Source organism: Symphodus melops (genome assembly GCF_947650265.1).
Source record: "Symphodus melops genome assembly, chromosome: 5".
NCBI classification, from domain to species: Eukaryota; Metazoa; Chordata; class Actinopteri; order Labriformes; family Labridae; genus Symphodus; species Symphodus melops.
In genome coordinates, this window is record NC_136695.1 from 29,345,112 (window position 1) to 29,365,489 (window position 20,378).

At 42.8% G+C, this 20,378-nt stretch overlaps 2 protein-coding genes across 3 annotated transcripts; both read right to left on the reverse strand.

Moving 5' to 3' along the window:
* Positions 1-1,359: 1,359 nt before the first annotated feature.
* LOC306824385 (uncharacterized protein) lies at positions 1,360-13,457 on the reverse strand. 2 transcript variants are annotated; one of them, XM_079344507.1, is made up of 6 exons: positions 13,399-13,457; positions 5,079-5,146; positions 4,010-4,295; positions 3,142-3,296; positions 2,107-2,386; positions 1,360-1,841 (listed from the first exon to the last, which is right to left on the reverse strand). In XM_079344507.1, exons 2-6 carry the CDS (start codon positions 5,140-5,142, stop codon positions 1,691-1,693), a joined length of 936 nt encoding a protein of 311 aa, XP_079200633.1. In that variant the 5' UTR covers positions 5,143-5,146; positions 13,399-13,457; the 3' UTR covers positions 1,360-1,690. The 2 variants fall into 2 exon arrangements, with proteins under 2 accessions (XP_079200633.1, XP_079200632.1); XM_079344506.1 differs by lacking the exon at positions 13,399-13,457 and adding an exon at positions 5,472-5,517.
* A 591-nt stretch (positions 13,458-14,048) lies between these two features.
* LOC306824386 (uncharacterized protein) lies at positions 14,049-17,552 on the reverse strand. The gene is made up of 6 exons (XM_079344508.1): positions 17,493-17,552; positions 17,111-17,178; positions 16,551-16,836; positions 15,678-15,832; positions 14,781-15,060; positions 14,049-14,517 (listed from the first exon to the last, which is right to left on the reverse strand). Exons 2-6 carry the CDS (start codon positions 17,172-17,174, stop codon positions 14,367-14,369), a joined length of 936 nt encoding a protein of 311 aa, XP_079200634.1. The 5' UTR covers positions 17,175-17,178; positions 17,493-17,552; the 3' UTR covers positions 14,049-14,366.
* Between the last annotated feature and the right edge of the window lie 2,826 nt (positions 17,553-20,378).

The following is a 20,378-nucleotide window of genomic DNA, read 5'->3' on the forward strand; positions in this document are numbered from 1 at the left end:
GAACAAAACCAAACCATGACAGTTGTTTGTGATTTCTGTGTTTTTGCATTGTGACATGGCTTGCTGAAAGGACTTTGTGTTTGGCTGTCACACCTTCAATTAAATACAGATTGTTAATTATTAATGATAGTAGTATTTAATTAATTAGTTTGACACTGATATTTGATTTGTTTTCTGATGTCAGTGCCCCCAGGTTTATTAAACTCAGTTTGAAATAATGTTGTTAATTTATATTAATAATAAATAAAATACTCATGTTAAATTGATAATCAAATTTGATTCGATTAAACCCAACATAATTGTTGATTGTATTGGCTCCTACAAAACCCTGACATTATGGTGCCCCGTGTGAGGTCCTTTGCTTTTTTGCATTGTTCATGTACAATAATCCGAACGTAATTGTTGATTGTGTATTTGCTCCTACAAAATCCCAACACAGTGCGAAATTGGAGGATGAAGCTGGATTCTGCCGCGGTAATGACCATTTTTGGATATATAGCCAAGTGTATCAGTGTATATAGTCTATAAAGAGAGCATCAGAAGCCGTTCCATTATGTACACATGGATGTACCAATATAAAGTCTATGATTCATCCCACTTCCACATGTCCCATATTTCCTGGTAATTTTCAACACTGGCTCAACGTGACTTCACATGGATTGTGTGCGTTTCCCGTCAGTTTTGTAACACTCGATTTCATCTCAGACTTTAACCCATGAAGGTTGCCAATGAAAACATAGGAAAGAAAAAAACAGTGCAAACAGCATTTACCGTTGGTGTGAAGAAAATGCTTGTTAGCTGATTTTTCAACCCCTTGCAATCCCTCTGTGCATGCCATATATGCAGCCAGTATGTCCTCCATCTATATTCTGGTCCTGGAGGGTCAATACTTAAAAATTGGACTGCAGAACCAATCATAAACACTAACTGTCAGAGTTACATGTTGCTCCTTTAATGAAAAAAGCCTGAGTCCCTCATGTGTTCCTGCAGGGGGCGCTGGAGTTCCATGGATGGCAGACTCAAAACTGAGTCTGTGGATGGAGACATGAGCTAATCACACCTATTCGGTTTTTTGAAGCAGGCTGTAAACATGTTCATGTCTGCTGTAAAAACAGGCTGTTTGAATGGGTGTGTATGTGACTTCCTGTGCTGCTGCAGCCAGCCTCTAGTGGACACTCCAGGAACTGCAGGATGTTACACTTCATCATCGGCTTCATTTTTCAACAACTGCCACTTGGCACCATAAGTGTGACATCAGAAGAAAAATGTTAAGAAAAACCTTTTGAATCAATCCCTTTCTAAAATCAGCATACAAACATTTATCAGGACACAACAGAAGAAAGAGCTACGGACTCTGGCTTGTTCTGTTGTTTTTATTTGTATGGATCAGTTTAAAGGCTCAGCAATGTCAAACATGTCAGAAACGAACAGAAACGATATAATATGTATATACAATCAGAACATGGTTGTTGAACATTTGGCTTGAAATAAATGCAGGCTATTAAAACAAGAAGTTGACGAAAGCACTGACAAAGACATAAGTTAAAGCTTCGCTTAGGAGTCTCAAGCTGAAACCGTCATGAAACCGTCTGAAATGAGTACTGGTCTATCTATATAACATATTAAAGCACAAAAGACAAGTGTCATAGTAAAATGTCATTGGTTAAAAAAAACCTTATACCTATGAGTTCTAATCCAGTCTAGATCCATAGACCTCAAACTCACACACAGACAGGTACTCCACCCTTCCAGGAATGACCACGTTGATGTAGCGGCCGTCCATCCCGTGACACTGGAAGTTTTCAGTAAAACCTCCAGCGATGCTGGTAATCACAGCACACCTAGCAGAAGAAGAAAGTATTAGCATAAGCTCAATACTTCAAGTGTTAGCGTCATAGCAGATCATCCATCCATTATGTCGAGTTTATCCGAAACCTTTTGCCTTTAATCTGGAACTCAAGATTCAATCATTAAATGCAAAAAATTAAATATATTTTCTAAATCCTGATATGAAAACTGAGGACTGAAGTTCCAGAAACAATGCCTATATAAATAAATATAAACAATTCATTGACTTTCACTGTTTGTACTATTTGGATAAACTACCTGGGATTGTTGTTGCCGTGATTGTCAAGGGAATCTCCGATGCGGATCTCAGCTCCGTTAATTCGTAAAGGAGCATCAACGTAGTTGGTGATGTTAACAGAAAACACTCTGTGTGTTTTACCCAGGTCCAGTCGCCACCAGGGACTCATGGTGTTGCTGGTGTGAGTGCAAGAGCCCTCGGCCCAGTTTCCGGCACGATTCCCATCTATGGCAAGATTTGCAAAACCTGTTGCATGCAGTGTCGACTGTGTAGCTCGTCCCTGGCGTGCCAGATTCTCTCCTGCATAAAAGAAACAGTTATAAATGTCATTGCTGAGTGTTTAAAGGTATACTTCACCCATTCAAACATGAATCTGTATTAACATTGGATCATATGTGTGGTAGAAATGTGAAACAAATTTTGAAGTTGGTGCCTTCTTGACCGAGAAAAGGCAGGAAGTGTCTTTTTGATTCATGTGGATGAAAGACAACAACTCCCAGAATGCACAGCACTGCAGTCCACTCCAACTGAAGCTACATTGCTCTATTTACAGTCTGTCTACATCACGGCCCTTTCCTCTACTGATTCTGAGATTTCAGAGGGAATGGGCATCTTCAAAACTCCTGGCAGCAAACAGGCTCTGTATGTTTCCAGACCGGCCCGGGCTCCTCGTCCTCACCATTGCCAACAGGCAGGTCTTGGATTTACCTTGGGATCAATAAAGTATCTATCTATCTATCTATCTATCTATCTATCTATCTATCTATCTATCTATCTATCTATCTATCTATCTATCTATCTATCTATCTATCTATCTATCTATCTATCTATCTATCTATCTATCTATCTATCTATCTATCTATCTATCTATCTATCTATCTATCTATCTATCTATCTATCTATCTATCTATCTATCTATTGATTGATCTATCTGTATAGAAAATGAGACCGCTGGCTCTTTTACATCGCAGGTCACATCCACACTCTGATGTCACAGGCTGCTGTTTGGAGATGAAGTGTCTCAGAGTAAAATATGAAATTGTTCAAATTCTCACCAGTTGGTGCATGGTACCCGTACACTTCCACTTCGCAGAGAGTGAGAACCTTTTCAGTACCAGTCAGAGTCACAGTTACGTAACGTCCCTCCACAAGTTTAGTGAAGGGGACTTCTAAAGTCCTGCCCGCTGGGATATGAGAGATGACTTCAACCCTGGGAAGAGATGGAGAGAGAAGGAGCGTTGCATATCTTTGTTTTCTGAAACAAACTATTTGGAAGTATGATGTATAGCAATCGAAGTGATGGATGGACCAACCTAGTACTAATCAGAATCACAATGTCAACAAAAGAGTGGCAAAGAACATATTGGAGAACAGAAAACAAATTGCAGCAGAGGGATTGCAGCGGTCACATGCAGACAGTCTACGTACCACACACTGGTCACTGGATATCAACCTCAGCTTTTGCTTTCCTGCGTTCTCTAAAGCTTGCTGATACGTAATTGGTCAATACTTATCCGACAGCTAATGTCAGATCTTGTCGTTCCTGGAGGAAGGCCTGCTGTTATGGAACCCCCTCTCCCCTGTACCAAAAGCCTGGGAGGTCTTCTCCTGGCAACCGAAGCCAGGTTCTCCAGTAGACCTTCAACCTTCAGGGGGGTGATCTGCTACTACTTAGTACTCATTCATGCCCGGCCTGCTCCAACCACCAGTGTGAACAACAGGAAGAGGAAGGAGAAATACTTCCTGCATGTTGTCCCATTATGTTCTTTTGTAAAGCGTCTTGAGATAACACGTTTTGAATTGGCGCTCTACAAACAATGATTGATGTACAAACAGAAGACAGATCACTTCCCATTACAGACTTTAATTATAAAGGAGAATCTGCTGATAGAGATAAATAGATGAGAAGCATTCTTCACTCACAGTGGATTTCCAACGCCGTTGTCTTCTAAAGAGTGTCCTATGTGAATCTCAGCCCCGTCAAGCTTCTCTGCACAGCAGTCTCCTCTGTTAGTGATGACGACGGAGGTGATGATGTACGACTCTAGTAGGTCCACCCTCCACCACGGGTTGTCCTCCGTTGAAGTGTGAGTGCACGATCCAGAGCTGAAGTTAGTGTCTCGGTTTTCATCGATGGCATTGTCCGCTGATGACAAAGGGCTCATGATGCGTGATGACTGGGTCGCTCTTCCTCGCAAGGCCACGTTTTCTGTGATACATTTGAAATACATGTGATATGTAAGAGTTTTCAAGTTATTAAACCTGCAATCGTGCCACTTTGGGGTCATTTCAGGAAGACTGCCCCTAAAATCTTCCTCAGTTAGTCATTCACAGATTCACCTCACACGGGGCGATCCCTGTCTAGTTTGAAAGGTCTGGTCTCAGGAGGAAGGACGTGATGTGGAAGGAGCGACGCAGAAATAAAGGATAGCAATTAATGCCGTAAGACTTTATTCAATAAGAGATGTTCAGGATGTCAACAAGGAAGCAGAGACGGCCATACCACTGAACAGAAAACATAATGAAGCAGTTTAATTACATATACAGATATTAACATTATCACCTCTCCCACTCGAATATTCCTGAAAGTTTCCTGCTGCTTTCTCAGCTCAGCCCGACTGTGGCCGTTTGTGTTCTTAAATTATGTAATTGAAAAGCTCTGATGGACTTAATTTTTTTTTTTAAAGGCCAGGACTTATCCTTTGGTCTGACAGTAACAGGCAATGCCAATTTCTGCATTCTCTCTAATGGCCACCAGGGGGAGACTCTTTGGAATAACCAGTTCGAATAACTAGGTTTTTTCGGTCGCTGCTTGTGCGGTCAACCGGCCGGCTGACAGAGTTTGAATTGCCCCCCAGGGACAAATAAAGTTTTTTAAATTGAATTGAATAAAGAAGCCACATTGTTTGTAAATCTTTAAGCAAATAACTGAGCGTGAACTGAAAGTTATTTTTAGTAAACTGGGGATAAAAGATATGATGATAATTCTTACCATAGGCGGAGGTCAAGCATGACCCCAGAAGAAGGTGCAGAAGCAGAATGGAGCTTTGTTTCATTATTCTGTTCAAATCAGACAAGAGAGCCGATCAGAGAATTGCTTTGAACCAAAACCAAACAAACTTAGACTTTGAGGTTGGATGTCAAACGTGCATACGGTTACATAAATGTGACTCTGGCTGTAAGCATTAAAGGTCACATATTCTCCTCCTCTTCAACCAGTTTAAAAAAGTCTCAGAGCAGGCTATTTCAATAACCGCTTAACATTCCTATTTTCTGAATCATAAAACTTGTAATGTGAGATGTATAGAATCACTATTCCTGTAAAACTGCATGTTGGTTAATTCTCAGTTTTTAGTGTCTTTTACCACAGGATACAACGACTTACCTTTTGTTTCAGAGTAAAGCCTCAGAAGATGACGGGGGGCTGCTGTAGCTGCAGTTGTGTCGATGATTATGACTCAATGTTGGCCACGTTTTATACCCACGTCTTATCATGACACACGTGCTGTTGTTTGTTGACACACGTGCTGTTGTTTAATTTACCACAGCTGACTTTGTGCTTTCTTGTGTGCAGATAACACTCATTTTGACTATCAGTCAGGTCAGGGATTTCCAACTTTTTGTGATGTTTTTCTTTTTCAGTTCCACATCTGTTAGTGTGCTCATTACAACGAACCAGGCTGTAAACATGTTCATGTCTGCTGTAAAAACAGGCTTTTTGAAAGGGTGTGTATGTGACTTCCTGTGCTTCTCATCTGTGCGCCGACGCGAGTGGCCGCACATTCAGTAGCTCCGTCCCTGTCGTACTTGTCTTGATATGTTATTCGTTGGTTTTGGCTCTGTGCCAACTTCTACTTTTATAGTTTATATAGTACACTTTCAGTGTATAACTTTATGTATCCTATGGATACTTTTTCGTGTTTTCGTGGAAATAGCAGCGGAAAACTTGCTTATTTAAGGGAAACGCTGCTCTCACTCCGGACAGCGGGACAAGCCGGCATCGTTCACCCGATACCTGAGGAGCTGAGGCGGCGGTACAGAGGCTGTCGAGCCGGTGCTAAGCTAAAGGCTATGCTAGCGGCTAAGTGATGGAGGTACAAGCCCTCGGTTCCGGTGATAGTTATGGGGAACGTAAACTGTCTAACCAACAAGACAGACGAGCTGGCTGCTCTCGTGAGGAACAACCGGACATTTAGAGAGTGCAGTTTAATGTGCCTCACAGAAACCTGGCTTACTCAAAACACCCCGGACGCTAACGTGGATCTACCGGGCTTTACTACAGTGAGAGCGGACAGAGACACGAAACGTAGCGGCAAACGGAAAGGAGGAGGACTCGCGCTGTTTATTAACACCAGATGGTGCCACCATGGACATGTTACTGTGAAGGAGACAACGTGCAGCAAAGACATCGAGCTGCTGGCGGTAGGTCTCCGTCCTTTGTAAGCTGTCCCACCAGGAAGAACAGGACAATAGACCTCCTGTATGCAAACGTGAAGGCTGCCTACACTGCCACCCCCCTACCACCTCTGAGGAAGTCCGATCACAACCTGGTCCTACTCAAGCCACAGTACAAGACTAAGATCCAGAGACAACCGGTAACAACACGCACCTTCAGAAAGTGGTTTCCTGAGGCAGAGGAGGCTCTCAGAGACTGTTTTGAGACCACAGAGCTGAAGCGTGTGCAGGGGGAACTCAAGGTCAGACTCCGAGAAACAAAGGATGAGTACAGAAGGAAGGTAGAAAAGAAGCTGCAGCAGAACAACATGAGGGAGGTCTGGGAGGGCATGAAAACCATCACAGGCTGCAAGAAGAAAAATAACAACGCAGGTTTGACAGCCCCGTCGCTGCAGCCAGTGCCTGTCCCCACAGCACCCCTCTACACACCCCTTCCCTCCCTCTCACTCCCCCCAACACCTCCACCAGGACAAACACAATCTCCAGAGACAATCCATCCCCCCTCCCCCCACCATCACCAGAGACCAGGTGAGCAAGGAGCTGAAGAGACTCCGTCCCAGGATGCTAAAGGCCTGCTCTGCTGAGCTGGGGGAGCTGGGGGGAGAGCACATTATGAAGACCTTTGAGCGGCTGCTGCTCCAACACCTCAGACCCCAGGTCCAAGGATCCCCTGCAGTTTGCATACCAGGCAAAGGTGGACGTGGACGATGCCATCCTCTATCTTCTACACAGGGCTTACTCTCATCTGGACAAAGGGAGCAGCGTGATGAGAATCATGTTCTTTGATTTCTCAAGCGCTTTTGACACCATCCATCCCCTCCTACTGAGAGACAAGCTGGCCGAGATGAGGGTGGACTCGCACCTGGTGAGGTGGATCACAGACTACCTCACAGAGAGACCACAGTACGTCAGACTGAAGGACTGCACATCTGACACTGTGGTCAGCAGCACCGGAGCACCACAGGGGACTGTGCTCTCCCCTGTCCTGTTCACCCTGTACACCTCTGACTTCCAGCATAACTCTGAGCTCTGCCACATGCAGAAATACTCGGACGACACTGCGATAGTTGGTTGTGTCAGGGATGGACAGGAGGAGGATTACAGGAGCCTGATCGAGGACTTTGTGACGTGGTGCAGTGCCAACCATTTACAGCTAAACACCTCCAAGACCAAGGAGATGGTGGTGGACTTCCAAAGGAACAAACCACATCTAGAACCTGTTTCCATCGGGGGGGTCGACGTGGAGGTGGTCAGGACCTACGGGTATCTGGGGCTGCAACTGGATGACAAGCTGGACTGGTCGCCTAACATGGACACTACCTGCAGGAAGGGACAGAGTCATCTGTACTTCCTGAGAAGGCTGGGGTCCTTCAACATCTGCAAAAAGCTGCTGCAGATGTTCTACCAGTCTGTGGTGTCCAGCGTCCTCTTCTACGCCATGGTGTGCTGGGGAGGAAGCTGCAAGAAGAGGGACGCAGCACGCCTGGACAGACTGGTGAGGAGTGCCGGCTCTGTGGTGGACACAGAGCTGGACTCACTGGTGACAGTGGTAGAGAGGAGGACTCTGGACAAAATGCTCTCCATCATGGACAACACACACCACCCTCTGCACAGCACCTTCACCGGGCAGAGGAGCATGTTCAGTGACAGACTGCTGTCACAGTCGTGCTCCACGGACAGACTCAAGAACTCTTTTTTCCCCCTGGCCATAAGACTGTACAACACTTCACTGTCACGGCAGGGAAGAAGCACACGGTGAACCCTGGACTAATTTTTCACTTTTTTTCTCACTCCTCATCTGCACTGCTGACCTCAGAGTCAGCCTCCAGTTGGACACTGTAATGCATATTGATAGTCACCTTACTGAGCACTGGTCACTTTAATGATAATCACCCTAATCATGTCTGGTTTCATCCTACTGTTATGTTATGCTGCATCTGTAATGGCTGACATGATCACCCTAATTAGGTCAAGTTTCACTCTGTTGTCTTTCACACTTAATGCTAATCTGCTCCTCAATAGTTGAGTACTTTAATGGCAATCACCCTCATCACTCCTGGTTTCACCTTATTGTTTTGGACACTTAATGCTAATCACTGCTCCTTTATGTTGCTGAGCATGCCAATGGCCCAATTTTCATTCCTGCATGGACTGTTTAATGACTGTACTCACACCTCTGGTGATCATAAACATTAACTGTCAGAGTTACGTTGCTCCTCTATTTAAACAAAGCCTGAGTGACGTCCCCCATATGTTCCTGCAGGGGGCGCTGGAGTCCCATGGATGTCGGTCTCCGTGCTGGAAATGCTGTCTCAGGCTAACTTTGAGTCAAGCTAATGACAGGCTGAGAGCTGAGGTGGGTTTTAAGCCTCCTGACAAACCGTTACACGGCGCCCACCTGTCAATAAGGCTCAGCTACACGCCTTATTGTGAATAACTCTGATCCTTCATCCAATCAAAACTGATGAGTCATCAAAACATTCCCCCCGTACAGTGTGTGTGGATGGAGACATGAGCTCATCACACCTATTTGGTTTTTTGAAGCAGGCTGTAAACATGTTCATGTCTGCTGTAAAAACAGGCTGTTTGAATGGGTGTGTATATGTGACTTCCTGTGCTGCTGCAGCCAGCCTCTAGTGGACAATCCAGGAACTGCAGGATGTTACACTTCATCATCGGCTTCATTTTTCAACAACTGCCACTTGGCACCATAAGTGTGACATCAGAAGAAAAATGTTAAGAAAAACCTTTTGAATCAATCCCTTTCTAAAATCAGCATACAAACATTTATCAGGACAAGAAAGAGAAACAGAAGAAAGAGCTACGGACTCTGGCTTGTTCTGTTGTTTTTATTTGTATGGATCAGTTTAAAGGCTCAGCCATGTCAAACATGTCAGAAATGAACAGAAACGAAAATAAAAAAAAATAGTTCAAACAATATAATATGTATATACAATCAGAACATGGTTGTTGAACATTTCGCTTGAAATAAATGCAGGCTATTAAAACAAGAAGTTGACGAAATCACTGACAAAGATATAAGTTAAAGCTTCGCTTAGGAGTGTCAAGCGGAAACCGTCATGAAACCGTCTGAAATAAGTACTGGTCTATCTATATAACATATTAAAGCACAAAAGACATTCATCCAAAAGATTGACCATTTCTACAAAGTTTCATAGTAAAATGTCATTGGTTAAAAAAAACCTTATACCTATGAGTTCTAATCCAGTCTAGATCCATAGACCTCAAACTCACACACAGACAGGTACTCCACCCTTCCAGGAATGACCACGTTGATGTAGCGGCCGTCCATCCCGTGACACTGGAAGTTTTCAGTAAAACCTCCAGCGATGCTGGTAATCACAGCACACCTAGCAGAAGAAGAAAGTATTAGCATTAGCTCAATACTTCAAGTGTTAGCGTCATAGCAGATCATCCATCCATTATGTTCAGTTTATCCGAAACCTTTTGCCTTTAATCTGGAACTCAAGATTCAATCATTAAATGCAAAAAATGAAATATATTTTCTAAATCCTGACATGAAAACTGAGGACTGAAGTTCCAGAAACAATGCCTATATAAATAAATATAAACAATTCATTGACTTTCACTGTTTGTACTATTTGGATAAACTACCTGGGATTGTTGTTGCCGTTATTGTCAAGGGAATCTCCGATGCGGATCTCAGCTCCGTTAATTCGTGCAGGAAGATCAACGTAGTTGGTGATGTTAACAGAAAACACTCTGTGTGTTTTACCCAGGTCCAGTCGCCACCAGGGACTCATGGTGTTGCTGGTGTGAGTGCAAGAGCCCTCGGCCCATTTTCCGGCACGATTCCCATCGATGGCAAGATTTGCAAAACCTGTTGCATGCAGTGTCGACTGTGTAGCTCGTCCCTGGCGTGCCAGATTCTCTCCTGCATAAAAGAAACAGTTATAAATGTCATTGCTGAGTGTTTAAAGGTATACTTCACCCATTCAAACATGAATCTGTGTTAACATTGGATCATTTGTGTGGTAGAAATGTGAAACAAATTTTGAAGTTGGTGCCTTCTTGACCGAGAAAAGGCAGAAAGTGTCTCTTTGGCTCATGTGGGTGAAAGACAACAACTCCCAGAATGCACAGCACTGCAGTCCACTCCAACTGAAGCTACGTTGCTCTATTTACAGTCTGTCTACATCACGGCCCTTTCCTCTACTGATTCTGAGATTTCAGAAGGAATGGGCATCTTCGAAACTCCTGGCAGCAAACAGGCTCTGTATGTTTCCAGACCGGCCCGGGCTCCTCGTCCTCACCATTGCCAACAGGCAGGTCTTGGATTTACCTTGGGATCAATAAAGTATCTATCTATCTGTATAGAAAATGAGACCGCTGACTCTTTCACATCGCAGGTCACATCCACACTCTGATGTCACAGGCTGCTGTGTAAGAATCGTTCCTGACTCATCCATTCGTTCACATCGATGACGCGCTGCCAATGAAGCAGCGGGAGCAACTTGGAGATGAAATGTCTCAGAGTAAAATATGAAGTTGTTCAAATTCTCACCAGTTGGTGCATGGTACCCGTACACTTCCACTTCGCAGAGAGTGAGAACCTTCTCAGCACCAATCAGAGTCACAGCTACGTAACGTCCCTCCACAAGTTTAGTGAAGGTGACATTTAAAGTTCTGCCCGCTGGGATGTGAGAGATGACTCCAACCCTGGGAAGAGATGGAGAGAGAAGGAGCGTTGCATATCTTTGTTTTCTGAAACAAACTATTTGGAAGTATGACGTATAGCAATCGAAGTGATGGATGGACCAACCTAATACTTGACTAATCAGAATCACAATGTCAACAAAAGAGTGGCGAAGAACATATTGGAGAACAGAAAACAAAATGCAGGACAGGGATTGCAGCGGTCACATGCAGACAGTCTACGTACCACACACTGGTCACTGGATATCAACCTCAGCTTTTGCTTTCCTGCATTCTCTAAAGCTTGCTGATACGTAATTGGTCAATACTTATCTGACAACTAATGTCAGATCTTGTCGTTCCTGGAGGAAGGCCTGCTGTGATGGAACCCCCTCTCCCCTGTACCAAAAGCCTGGGAGGTCTTCTCCTGGCAGCCGAAGCCAGGTTCTCCAGTAGACCTTCAACCTTCAGTGACGTGATCTGCTACTACTTAGTACTCATTCATGCCCGGCCTGCTCCAACCACCAGTGTGAACAACAGGAAGAGGAAGGAGAAATACTTCCTGCATGTTATCCCATCATGTTCTTTTGTAAAGCGTCTTGAGATAACATGTTTTAAATTGGCGCTCTACAAACAATGATTGATGTACAAACAGAAGCCAGATCACTTCCCATTACAGACTTTAATTATAAAGGAGAATCTGCTGATAGAGATAAATACATGAGAAGCATTCTTCACTCACAGTGGATTTCCAACGCCGTTGTCTTCTAAAGAGTGTCCTATGTGAATCTCAGCCCCGTCAAGCTTCTCTGCACAGCAGTCTCCTCTGTTAGTGATGACGACGGAGGTGATGATGTACGACTCTAGTAGGTCCACCCTCCACCACGGGTTGGCCTCCGTTGAAGTGTGAGTGCACGATCCAGAGCTGAAGTTAGTGTCTCGGTTTTCATCGATGGCATTGTCCGCTGATGACAAAGGGCTCATGATGCGTGATGACTGGGTCGCTCTTCCTCGCAAGGCCACGTTTTCTGTGATACAGACATTTTAAATACATGTGATGTGTAAGAGTTTTCAAGTTATTAAACCTGCAATTGTGCCACTTTGGGGTCATTTCAGGAAGACTGCCCCTAAAATCTTCCTCAGTTAGTCATTCACAGATTCACCTCACACGGGGCGATTCCTGTCTAGTTTGAAAGGTCTGGTCTCAGGAGGAAGGACGTGATGTGGAAGGAGCGACGCAGAAATAAAGGATAGCAATTAATGCCGTAAGACTTTATTCAATAAGAGATGTTCAGGATGTCAACAAGGAAGCACAGACGGCCATACTACTGAACAGAAAACATAATGAAGCAGTTTAATTACATATACAGATATTAACATTATCACCCCTCCCACTCGAATATTCCTGAAAGTTTCCTGCTGCGTTCTCAGCTCAGCCCGACTGTGGCCGTTTGTGTTCTTAAATTATGTAATTGAAAAGCTCTGATAGACTTAATTTCTTTTTTTAAAGGCCAGGACTTATCCTTAGGTCTGAAAATAACAGGCAATGCCAATTTCTGCATTCTCTCTAATGGCCACCAGGGGGAGACTGTTTGGAATAACCAGTTCGAATAACTAGGTTTTTTCGGTCGCTGCTTGTGAGTTTGAATTGCCCCCCAGGGACAAATAAAGTTTTTTAAATTGAATTGAATAAAGAAGCCGCATTGTTTGTAAATCTGTGAGCAAATAACTGAGCGTGAACTGAAAGTTATTTTTAGTAAACTGGGGATAAAAGATATGATGATAATTCTTACCATAGGCGGAGGTCAAGCATGACCCCAGAAGAAGGTGCAGAATGGAGCTTTGTTTCATTATTCTGTTCAAATCAGACAAAAGAGCCGATCAGAGAACTGCTTTGAACCAAAACCAAACAAACTTAGACTTTGAGGTTGGATGTCAAACGTGCATACGGTTACATAAATGTGACTCTGGCTGTAAGCATTAAAGGTCACATATTCTCCTCCTCTTCAACCAGTTTAAAAAAGTCTCAGAGCAGGCTATTTCAATAACCACTTAACGTTCCCATTTTCTGAATCATAAAACTTGTAATGTGAGATGTATAGAATCACTATTCCTGTAAAACTGCATGTTGGTTAATTCTCAGTTTTTAGTGTCTTTTACCACAGGATACAACGACTTACCTTTTGTTTCAGAGTAAAGCCTCAGAAGACGACGGGGAGCTGCTGTAGCTGCAGTTGTGTCGATGATTATGACTCAATGTTGGCCACGTTTTATACCCACGTCTTATCATGACACACGTGCTGTTGTTTGTTGACACACGTGCTGTTGTTTAATTTACCACAGCTGACTTTGTGCTTTCTTGTGTGCAGATAACACTCATTTTGATTATCAATCAGGTCAGGTCAGGGATTGGCAACTTTTTATGATGTTTTTCTTTTTCAGTTCCACATCTGTTAGTGTGCTCATTACAACGAACCAGGCTGTAAACATGTTCATGTCTGCTGTAAAAACAGGCTTTTTGAATGGGTGTGTATGTGACTTCCTGTGCTTCTGCAGCCAGCCTCTAGTGGACACTCCAGGAACTGCAGGATGTTACACTTCATCATCGGTTTCATTTTTCAACAAACTGCCACTTGGCACCATAAGTGTGACATCAGAAGAAAAATGTTAAGAAAAACCTTTTGAATCAATCCCTTTCTAAATTCAGCATACAAACATTTATCAGGACAAGTCACAACAGAAGAAAGAGCTACGGACTCTGGCTTGTTCTGTTGTTTTTATTTGTATGGATCAGTTTAAAGGCTCAGCCATGTCAAACATGTCAGAAACGAACAGAAACGAAAATAAAAAAAAATAGTTCAAACAATATAATATGTATATACAATCAGAACATGGTTGTTGAACATTTCGCTTGAAATAAATGCAGGCTATTAAAACAAGAAGTTGACGAAATCACTGACAAAGATATAAGTTAAAGCTTCGCTTAGGAGTGTCAAGCGGAAACCGTCATGAAACCGTCTGAAATAAGTACTGGTCTATCTATATAACATTTTAAAGCACAAAAGACATTCATCCAAAAGATTGACCATTTCTACAAAGTTTCATAGTAAAATGTCATTGGTTAAAAAAAACCTTATACCTATGAGTTCTAATCCAGTCTAGATCCATAGACCTCAAACTCACACACAGACAGGTACTCCACCCTTCCAGGAATGACCACGTTGATGTAGCGGCCGTCCATCCCGTGACACTGGAAGTTTTCAGTAAAACCTCCAGCGATGCTGGTAATCACAGCACACCTAGCAGAAGAAGAAAGTATTAGCATAAGCTCAATACTTCAAGTGTTAGCGTCATAGCAGATCATCCATCCATTATGTTCGGTTTATCCGAAACCTTTTGCCTTTAATCTGGAACTCAAGATTCAATCATTAAATGCAAAAATATATATATTTTCTAAATCCTGATATGAAAACTGAGGACTGAAGTTCCAGAAACAATGCCTATATAAATAAACGTAAACAATTCATTGACTTTCACTGTTTGTACTATTTGGATAAACTACCTGGGATTGTTGTTGCCGTTATTGTCAAGGGAATCTCCGATGCGGATCTCAGCTCCGTTAATTCGTAAAGGAAGATCAACGTAGTTGGTGATGTTAACAGAAAACACTCTGTGTGTTTTACCCAGGTCCAGTCGCCACCAGGGACTCATGGTGTTGCTGGTGTGAGTGCAAGAGCCCTCGGCCCATTTTCCGGCACGATTCCCATCTATGGCAAGATTTGCAAAACCTGTTGCATGCAGTGTCGACTGTGTAGCTCGTCCCTGGCGTGCCAGATTCTCTCCTGCATAAAAGAAACAGTTATCAATGTCATTGCTGAGTGTTTAAAGGTATACTTCACCCATTCAAACATGAATCTGTATTAACATTGGATCATATGTGTGGTAGAAATGTGAAACAAATTTTGAAGTTGGTGCCTTCTTGACCGAGAAAAGGCAGAAAGTGTCTCTTTGGCTCATGTGGGTGAAAGACAACAACTCCCAGAATGCACAGCACTGCAGTCCACTCCAACTGAAGCTACGTTGCTCTATTTACAGTCTGTCTACATCACATACGGCCCTTTCCTCTACTGATTTTGAGATCTCAGAAGGAATGGGCATCTTCGAAACTCTGTATGTTTCCAGACCGGCCCGGGCTCCTCGTCCTCACCATTGCCAACAGGCAGGTCTTGGATTTACCTTGGGATCAATAAAGTATCTATCTATCTGTATAGAAAATGAGACCGCTGACTCTTTCACATCACAGGTCACATCCACACTCTGATGTCACAGGCTGCTGTGTAAGAATCGTTCCTGACTCATCCATTCGTTCACATCGATGACGCGCTGCCAATGAAGCAGCGGGAGCAACTTGGAGATGAAGTGTCTCAGAGTAAAAATATGAAGTTGTTCAAATTCTCACCAGTTGGTGCATGGTACCCGTACACTTCCACTTCGCAGAGAGTGAGAACCTTCTCAGCACCAATCAGAGTCACAGCTACGTAACGTCCCTCCACAAGTTTAGTGAAGGTGACATTTAAAGTTCTGCCCGCTGGGATATGAGAGATGACTCCAACCCTGGGAAGAGATGGAGAGAGAAGGAGCGTTGCATATCTTTGTTTTCTGAAACAAACTATTTGGAAGTATGACGTATAGCAATCGAAGTGATGGATGGACCAACCTAATACTTGACTAATCAGAATCACAATGTCAACAAAAGAGTGGCGAAGATCATATTGGAGAACAGAAAACAAAATGCAGGACAGGGATTGCAGCGGTCACATGCAGACAGTCTACGTACCACACACTGGTCACTGGATATCAACCTCAGCTTTTGCTTTCCTGTATTCTCTAAAGCTTGCTGATACGTAATTGGTCAATACTTATCTGACAACTAATGTCAGATCTTGTCGTTCCTGGAGGAAAGCCTGCTGTTATGGAACCCCCTCTCCCCTGTACCAAAAGCCTGGGAGGTCTTCTCCTGGCAGCCGAAGCCAGGTTCTCCAGTAGACCTTCAACCTTCAGTGACGTGATCTGCTACTACTTAGTACTCATTCATGCCCGGCCTGCTCCAACCACCAGTGTGAACAACAGGAAGAGGAAGGAGAAATACTTCCTGCATGTTATCCCATCATGTTCTTTTGTAAAGCGTCTTGAGATAACATGTTTTAAATTGGCGCTCTACAAACAATGATTGATGTACAAACAGAAGCCAGATCACTTCCCATTACAGACTTTAATTATAAAGGAGAATCTGCTGATAGAGATAAATACATGAGAAGCATTCTTCACTCACAGTGGATTTCCAACGCCGTTGTCTTCTAAAGAGTGTCCTATGTGAATCTCAGCCCCGTCAAGCTTCTCTGCACAGCAGTCTCCTCTGTTAGTGATGACGACGGAGGTGATGATGTACGACTCTAGTAGGTCCACCCTCCACCACGGGTTGGCCTCCGTTGAAGTGTGAGTGCACGATCCAGAGCTGAAGTTAGTGTCTCGGTTTCCATCGATGGCATTGTCCGCCGATGACAAAGGGCTCATGATGCGTGATGACTGGGTCGCTCTTCCTCGCAAGGCCACGTTTTCTGTGAAAGGCCAGGACTTATCCTTAGGTCTGACAGTAACAGGCAATGCCAATTTCTGCATTCTCTCTAATGGCCACCAGGGGGAGACTGAATAACTAGGTTTTTTCGGTCGCTGCTTGTGAGTTTGAATTGCCCCCCAGGGACAAATAAAGTTTTTTAAATTGAATTGAATAAAGAAGCCGCATTGTTTGTAAATCTGTGAGCAAATAACTGAGCGTAAACTGAAAGTTATTTTTAGTAAACTGGGGATAAAAGATTTGATGATAATTCTTACCATAGGCGGAGGTCAAGCATGACCCCAGAAGAAGGTGCAGAAGCAGAACGGAGCTTTGTTTCATTATTCTGTTCAAATCAGACAAGAGAGCCGATCAGAGAATTGCTTTGAACCAAAACCAAACAAACTTAGAGTTTGAGGTTGGATGTCAAACGTGCATACGGTTACATAAATGTGACTCTGGCTGTAAGCATTAAAGGTCACATATTCTCCTCCTCTTCAACCAGTTTAAAAAAGTCTCAGAGCAGGCTATTTCAATAACCACTTAACGTTCCCATTTTCTGAATCATAAAACTTGTAATGTGAGATGTATAGAATCACTATTCCTGTAAAACTGCATGTTGGTTAATTCTGTCTTCTACCACAGGATACAACGACTTACCTTTTGTTTCAGAGTAAAGCCTCAGAAGACGACGGGGAGCTGCTGTCGCTGCAGTTGTGTCGATGATTATGACTCAATGTTGGCCACGTTTGGATATTTATACCCACGTCTTATCATGCCACACGTGGTGTTGATTAATTTACCACAGCTGACTTTGTGCTTTCTTGTGTGCAGATAACACTCATTTTGATTATCAATCAGGTCAGGTCAGGGATTGGCAACTTTTTATGATGTTTTTCTTTTTCAGTTCCACTTTAACATCTGTTAGTGTGCTCATTACAACGAACCAGGCTGTAAACATGTTCATGTCTGCTGTAAAAACAGGCTTTTTGAATGGGTGTGTATGTGACTTCCTGTGCTTCTGCAGTCAGCCTCTAGTGGACACTCCAGGAACTGCAGGACTGGAGGCTGCTGATTGGTGCAAACACTTGCTAAAATGTCTTTCAGATGTGTTCTGGTTGACTGATAGGTCAGCTAACTTGCTTTTTTTTTTTCTTTGATTTTTCAGTACATTGGATGTTAATGCAGATGTTTTCAGCTTTTTGCAGCACGTTTGTTTCACTTACAGCTCGTTTCAGCTGCCACATTTGTTTGTTTTGACATTTTACAATCTGAAAAAGTTTTTGGGTGAATGAGAAGTTTACAAACAATCGAATGAATTATATATTATCAAACATACTATGAAAACCTAATTCTGTTTTTGTCTTGATGCTTCAGTTGAACTGATAAGTTGTTTATGAACCACAACCTGACATCACATCATGACTTTGAACAGATCTGATCTCAGATTGAATGGCGATCTTCTGATGTTCAAGTTGTCCTGAAACTTTGCCATTCTTCAAAATATGAAGTTTATGTTCAAGCATTATTTATTTTCAATGAAAGTTTAAAAAAAAAAGTTACAAAGGCGTCTGAAAACCATGAGTGAGAAAAGAGCACATCCCCTCTCTTGAGAACAGATTGACCTGGTTTCTTTGAAGAGAGAAACTCTCGTCCCCTCCTTTTTTCTTTAGTGGTAGCTTAAAGGATGAGGAGACCATGTAAACCTGCTCCCCCTTCTGGACAGACGAATAACCTGAAATCATCTGAAAGACAGGATCTCAGTTTTCAGTCAGAAGCCTCTCACATACAATACACACAAACAGGAAGTGTAAGCCGTCTTTACTTCTTCTTCTAACATTTAAAATCAGAGGAATATAATTGTCTTCATGGAAGCAATATTATAGGATATTTTCCACTTTTATTGTTTCAACACCTGATCTAAGCAAATGTGTTACGTGTAGTCCTTGAAAAACACAGTTGTGCTTCCTGGTTATTTATAAACAAAAATAAAACATTATAATTCAAAGGGAGTCATATTGCAGATAGACTTTCAGACGCTTCATAAAATGAGACAACATGTTGAGATTAGATACTGTGTGGACTTGAGACTCTCAGCAAAGTGAAACCACATGGCGACGATGGGAGAACTAGTCCATAATAACATTTAAAATAGGAGTGATGGACAAGATCTCCTTTATTGGTAACATTAATTCAATTCATATCAACAAAGTTTGTTTTTGGGAAGAGATTTAACGGCACATAGAACAGCAGCGTGAGAGACAAAAATCAGAAGCAGCAACCACAGTGCAAGGTCGACAAAAATATTCAATAAAATTCAACCTTCCATTATCTTTAGTGTTTTTATTCAGGGCGGCTGAGGCCGATCCCAGCTGTCATTGGGTGAGAGGCGGGGCTACATGGTTACACCTCTGGACTGTTCACCAGCCAATCACAGGGCTGACATGTAGAGACAGACAACCAGCCACACTCACATTAACACCTACGGACAGTTTAGAGTCAGCAGGTAAGCTAACCAGCATGTGATTGGACTGTGAGAGGAAGCCAAAGAGAACCCACGCCACGCACGGGGAGAACATGCAAGCTCCATACAGAGAGGCTCCTGTCAGACGGGGATTCAAACCAGCAACCTCCTCACTGTGAGGGTACAGAGATAACCACTGCACAGGTTTGAATAAATTGCAAAGTGATCAAATTAACATGCAGGAGACAAATGTAAAAAGACCTACGAGCAAGAAGACGAATACTGAGTGAGTGAAGTGATAAAGTTTTTGGTAGGTGTCGTCATAAAATAAAAGAATGCGATGGCATGACATTAACTTATGACTGAATTAAAGATGCAGTAAGTTCTACAATTTATTTGTCAGACGCATTTATCCAAAGCAAAGAACATCAGAGGGTAAGAACAACACAAACAAGAGAGGAGCGAACAAAGTCAAAGTGCAGACGAACAGCTTTAAGTCTGCTGACACTGCTGAAGTGACCAGAGACAAATCCCTTTTTTGTTCTTTAGAGTTCTGATGAGCATCAGAACCATCCCAAATGTTGTCATAGTGAAATCTCATTAGGTCTTACAAGAGCTAGGTCTTTAGCAGTGGGAGTGAGTTAGTGAAAATCTATTTTATTGGTACTTGACAAACAGAGAATTGGTGCATAAGTGGTAAATGAACTTGAGCTTGTATATTTCTTTTCTAGTCTTCTGACGTGTTTTTACATCGCAGGTCACACATTCACAAACTGATGGAAGAGGCTGCTGTGCATTCATACGCCGCTGAAGAAGCAGAGGGAGCAATTAGAGGCTACGTGTCTTGTCCAATGATACACCTGACATGTTACTGGGAGCTGGGGTTCAAACCCCCGACCTTCCGGTTGGGAGACGACAGCCACACCATAATCACAACCAACAGGTATTGAGTGTGGATCAGGATATCATTATTTAAATGTTTCAAATAAAGGACAATACTTATTATTAATAAACAAAATATATCCTCACCATCAGATTCATCTCTCTTAGAAAATGACGAATTACATCTTGATTACTTCTCA

What these genes read in the sequence shown, in the direction of transcription:
- LOC306824385 (XM_079344507.1), bottom strand. Translation starts at nt 5,142, where the DNA reads ATGAAACAAAGCTCCATTCTGCTTCTGCACCTTCTTCTGGGGTCATGC. An exon ending in ATGCTTGACCTCCGCCTATG is followed by an intron (nt 4,296 to 5,078) that starts GTAAGAATTATC and finishes AATGTATCACAG; the next exon opens with AAAACGTGGCCTTGCGAGGA. An exon ending in CACGGCAACAACAATCCCAG is followed by an intron (nt 1,842 to 2,106) that starts GTAGTTTATCCA and finishes TTCTTCTGCTAG; the next exon opens with GTGTGCTGTGATTACCAGCA.
- LOC306824386 (XM_079344508.1), bottom strand. Translation starts at nt 17,174, where the DNA reads ATGAAACAAAGCTCCGTTCTGCTTCTGCACCTTCTTCTGGGGTCATGC. An exon ending in AACGGCGTTGGAAATCCACT is followed by an intron (nt 15,833 to 16,550) that starts GTGAGTGAAGAA and finishes ATCTCTTCCCAG; the next exon opens with GGTTGGAGTCATCTCTCATA. An exon ending in CGGGTACCATGCACCAACTG is followed by an intron (nt 15,061 to 15,677) that starts GTGAGAATTTGA and finishes TCTTTTATGCAG; the next exon opens with GAGAGAATCTGGCACGCCAG.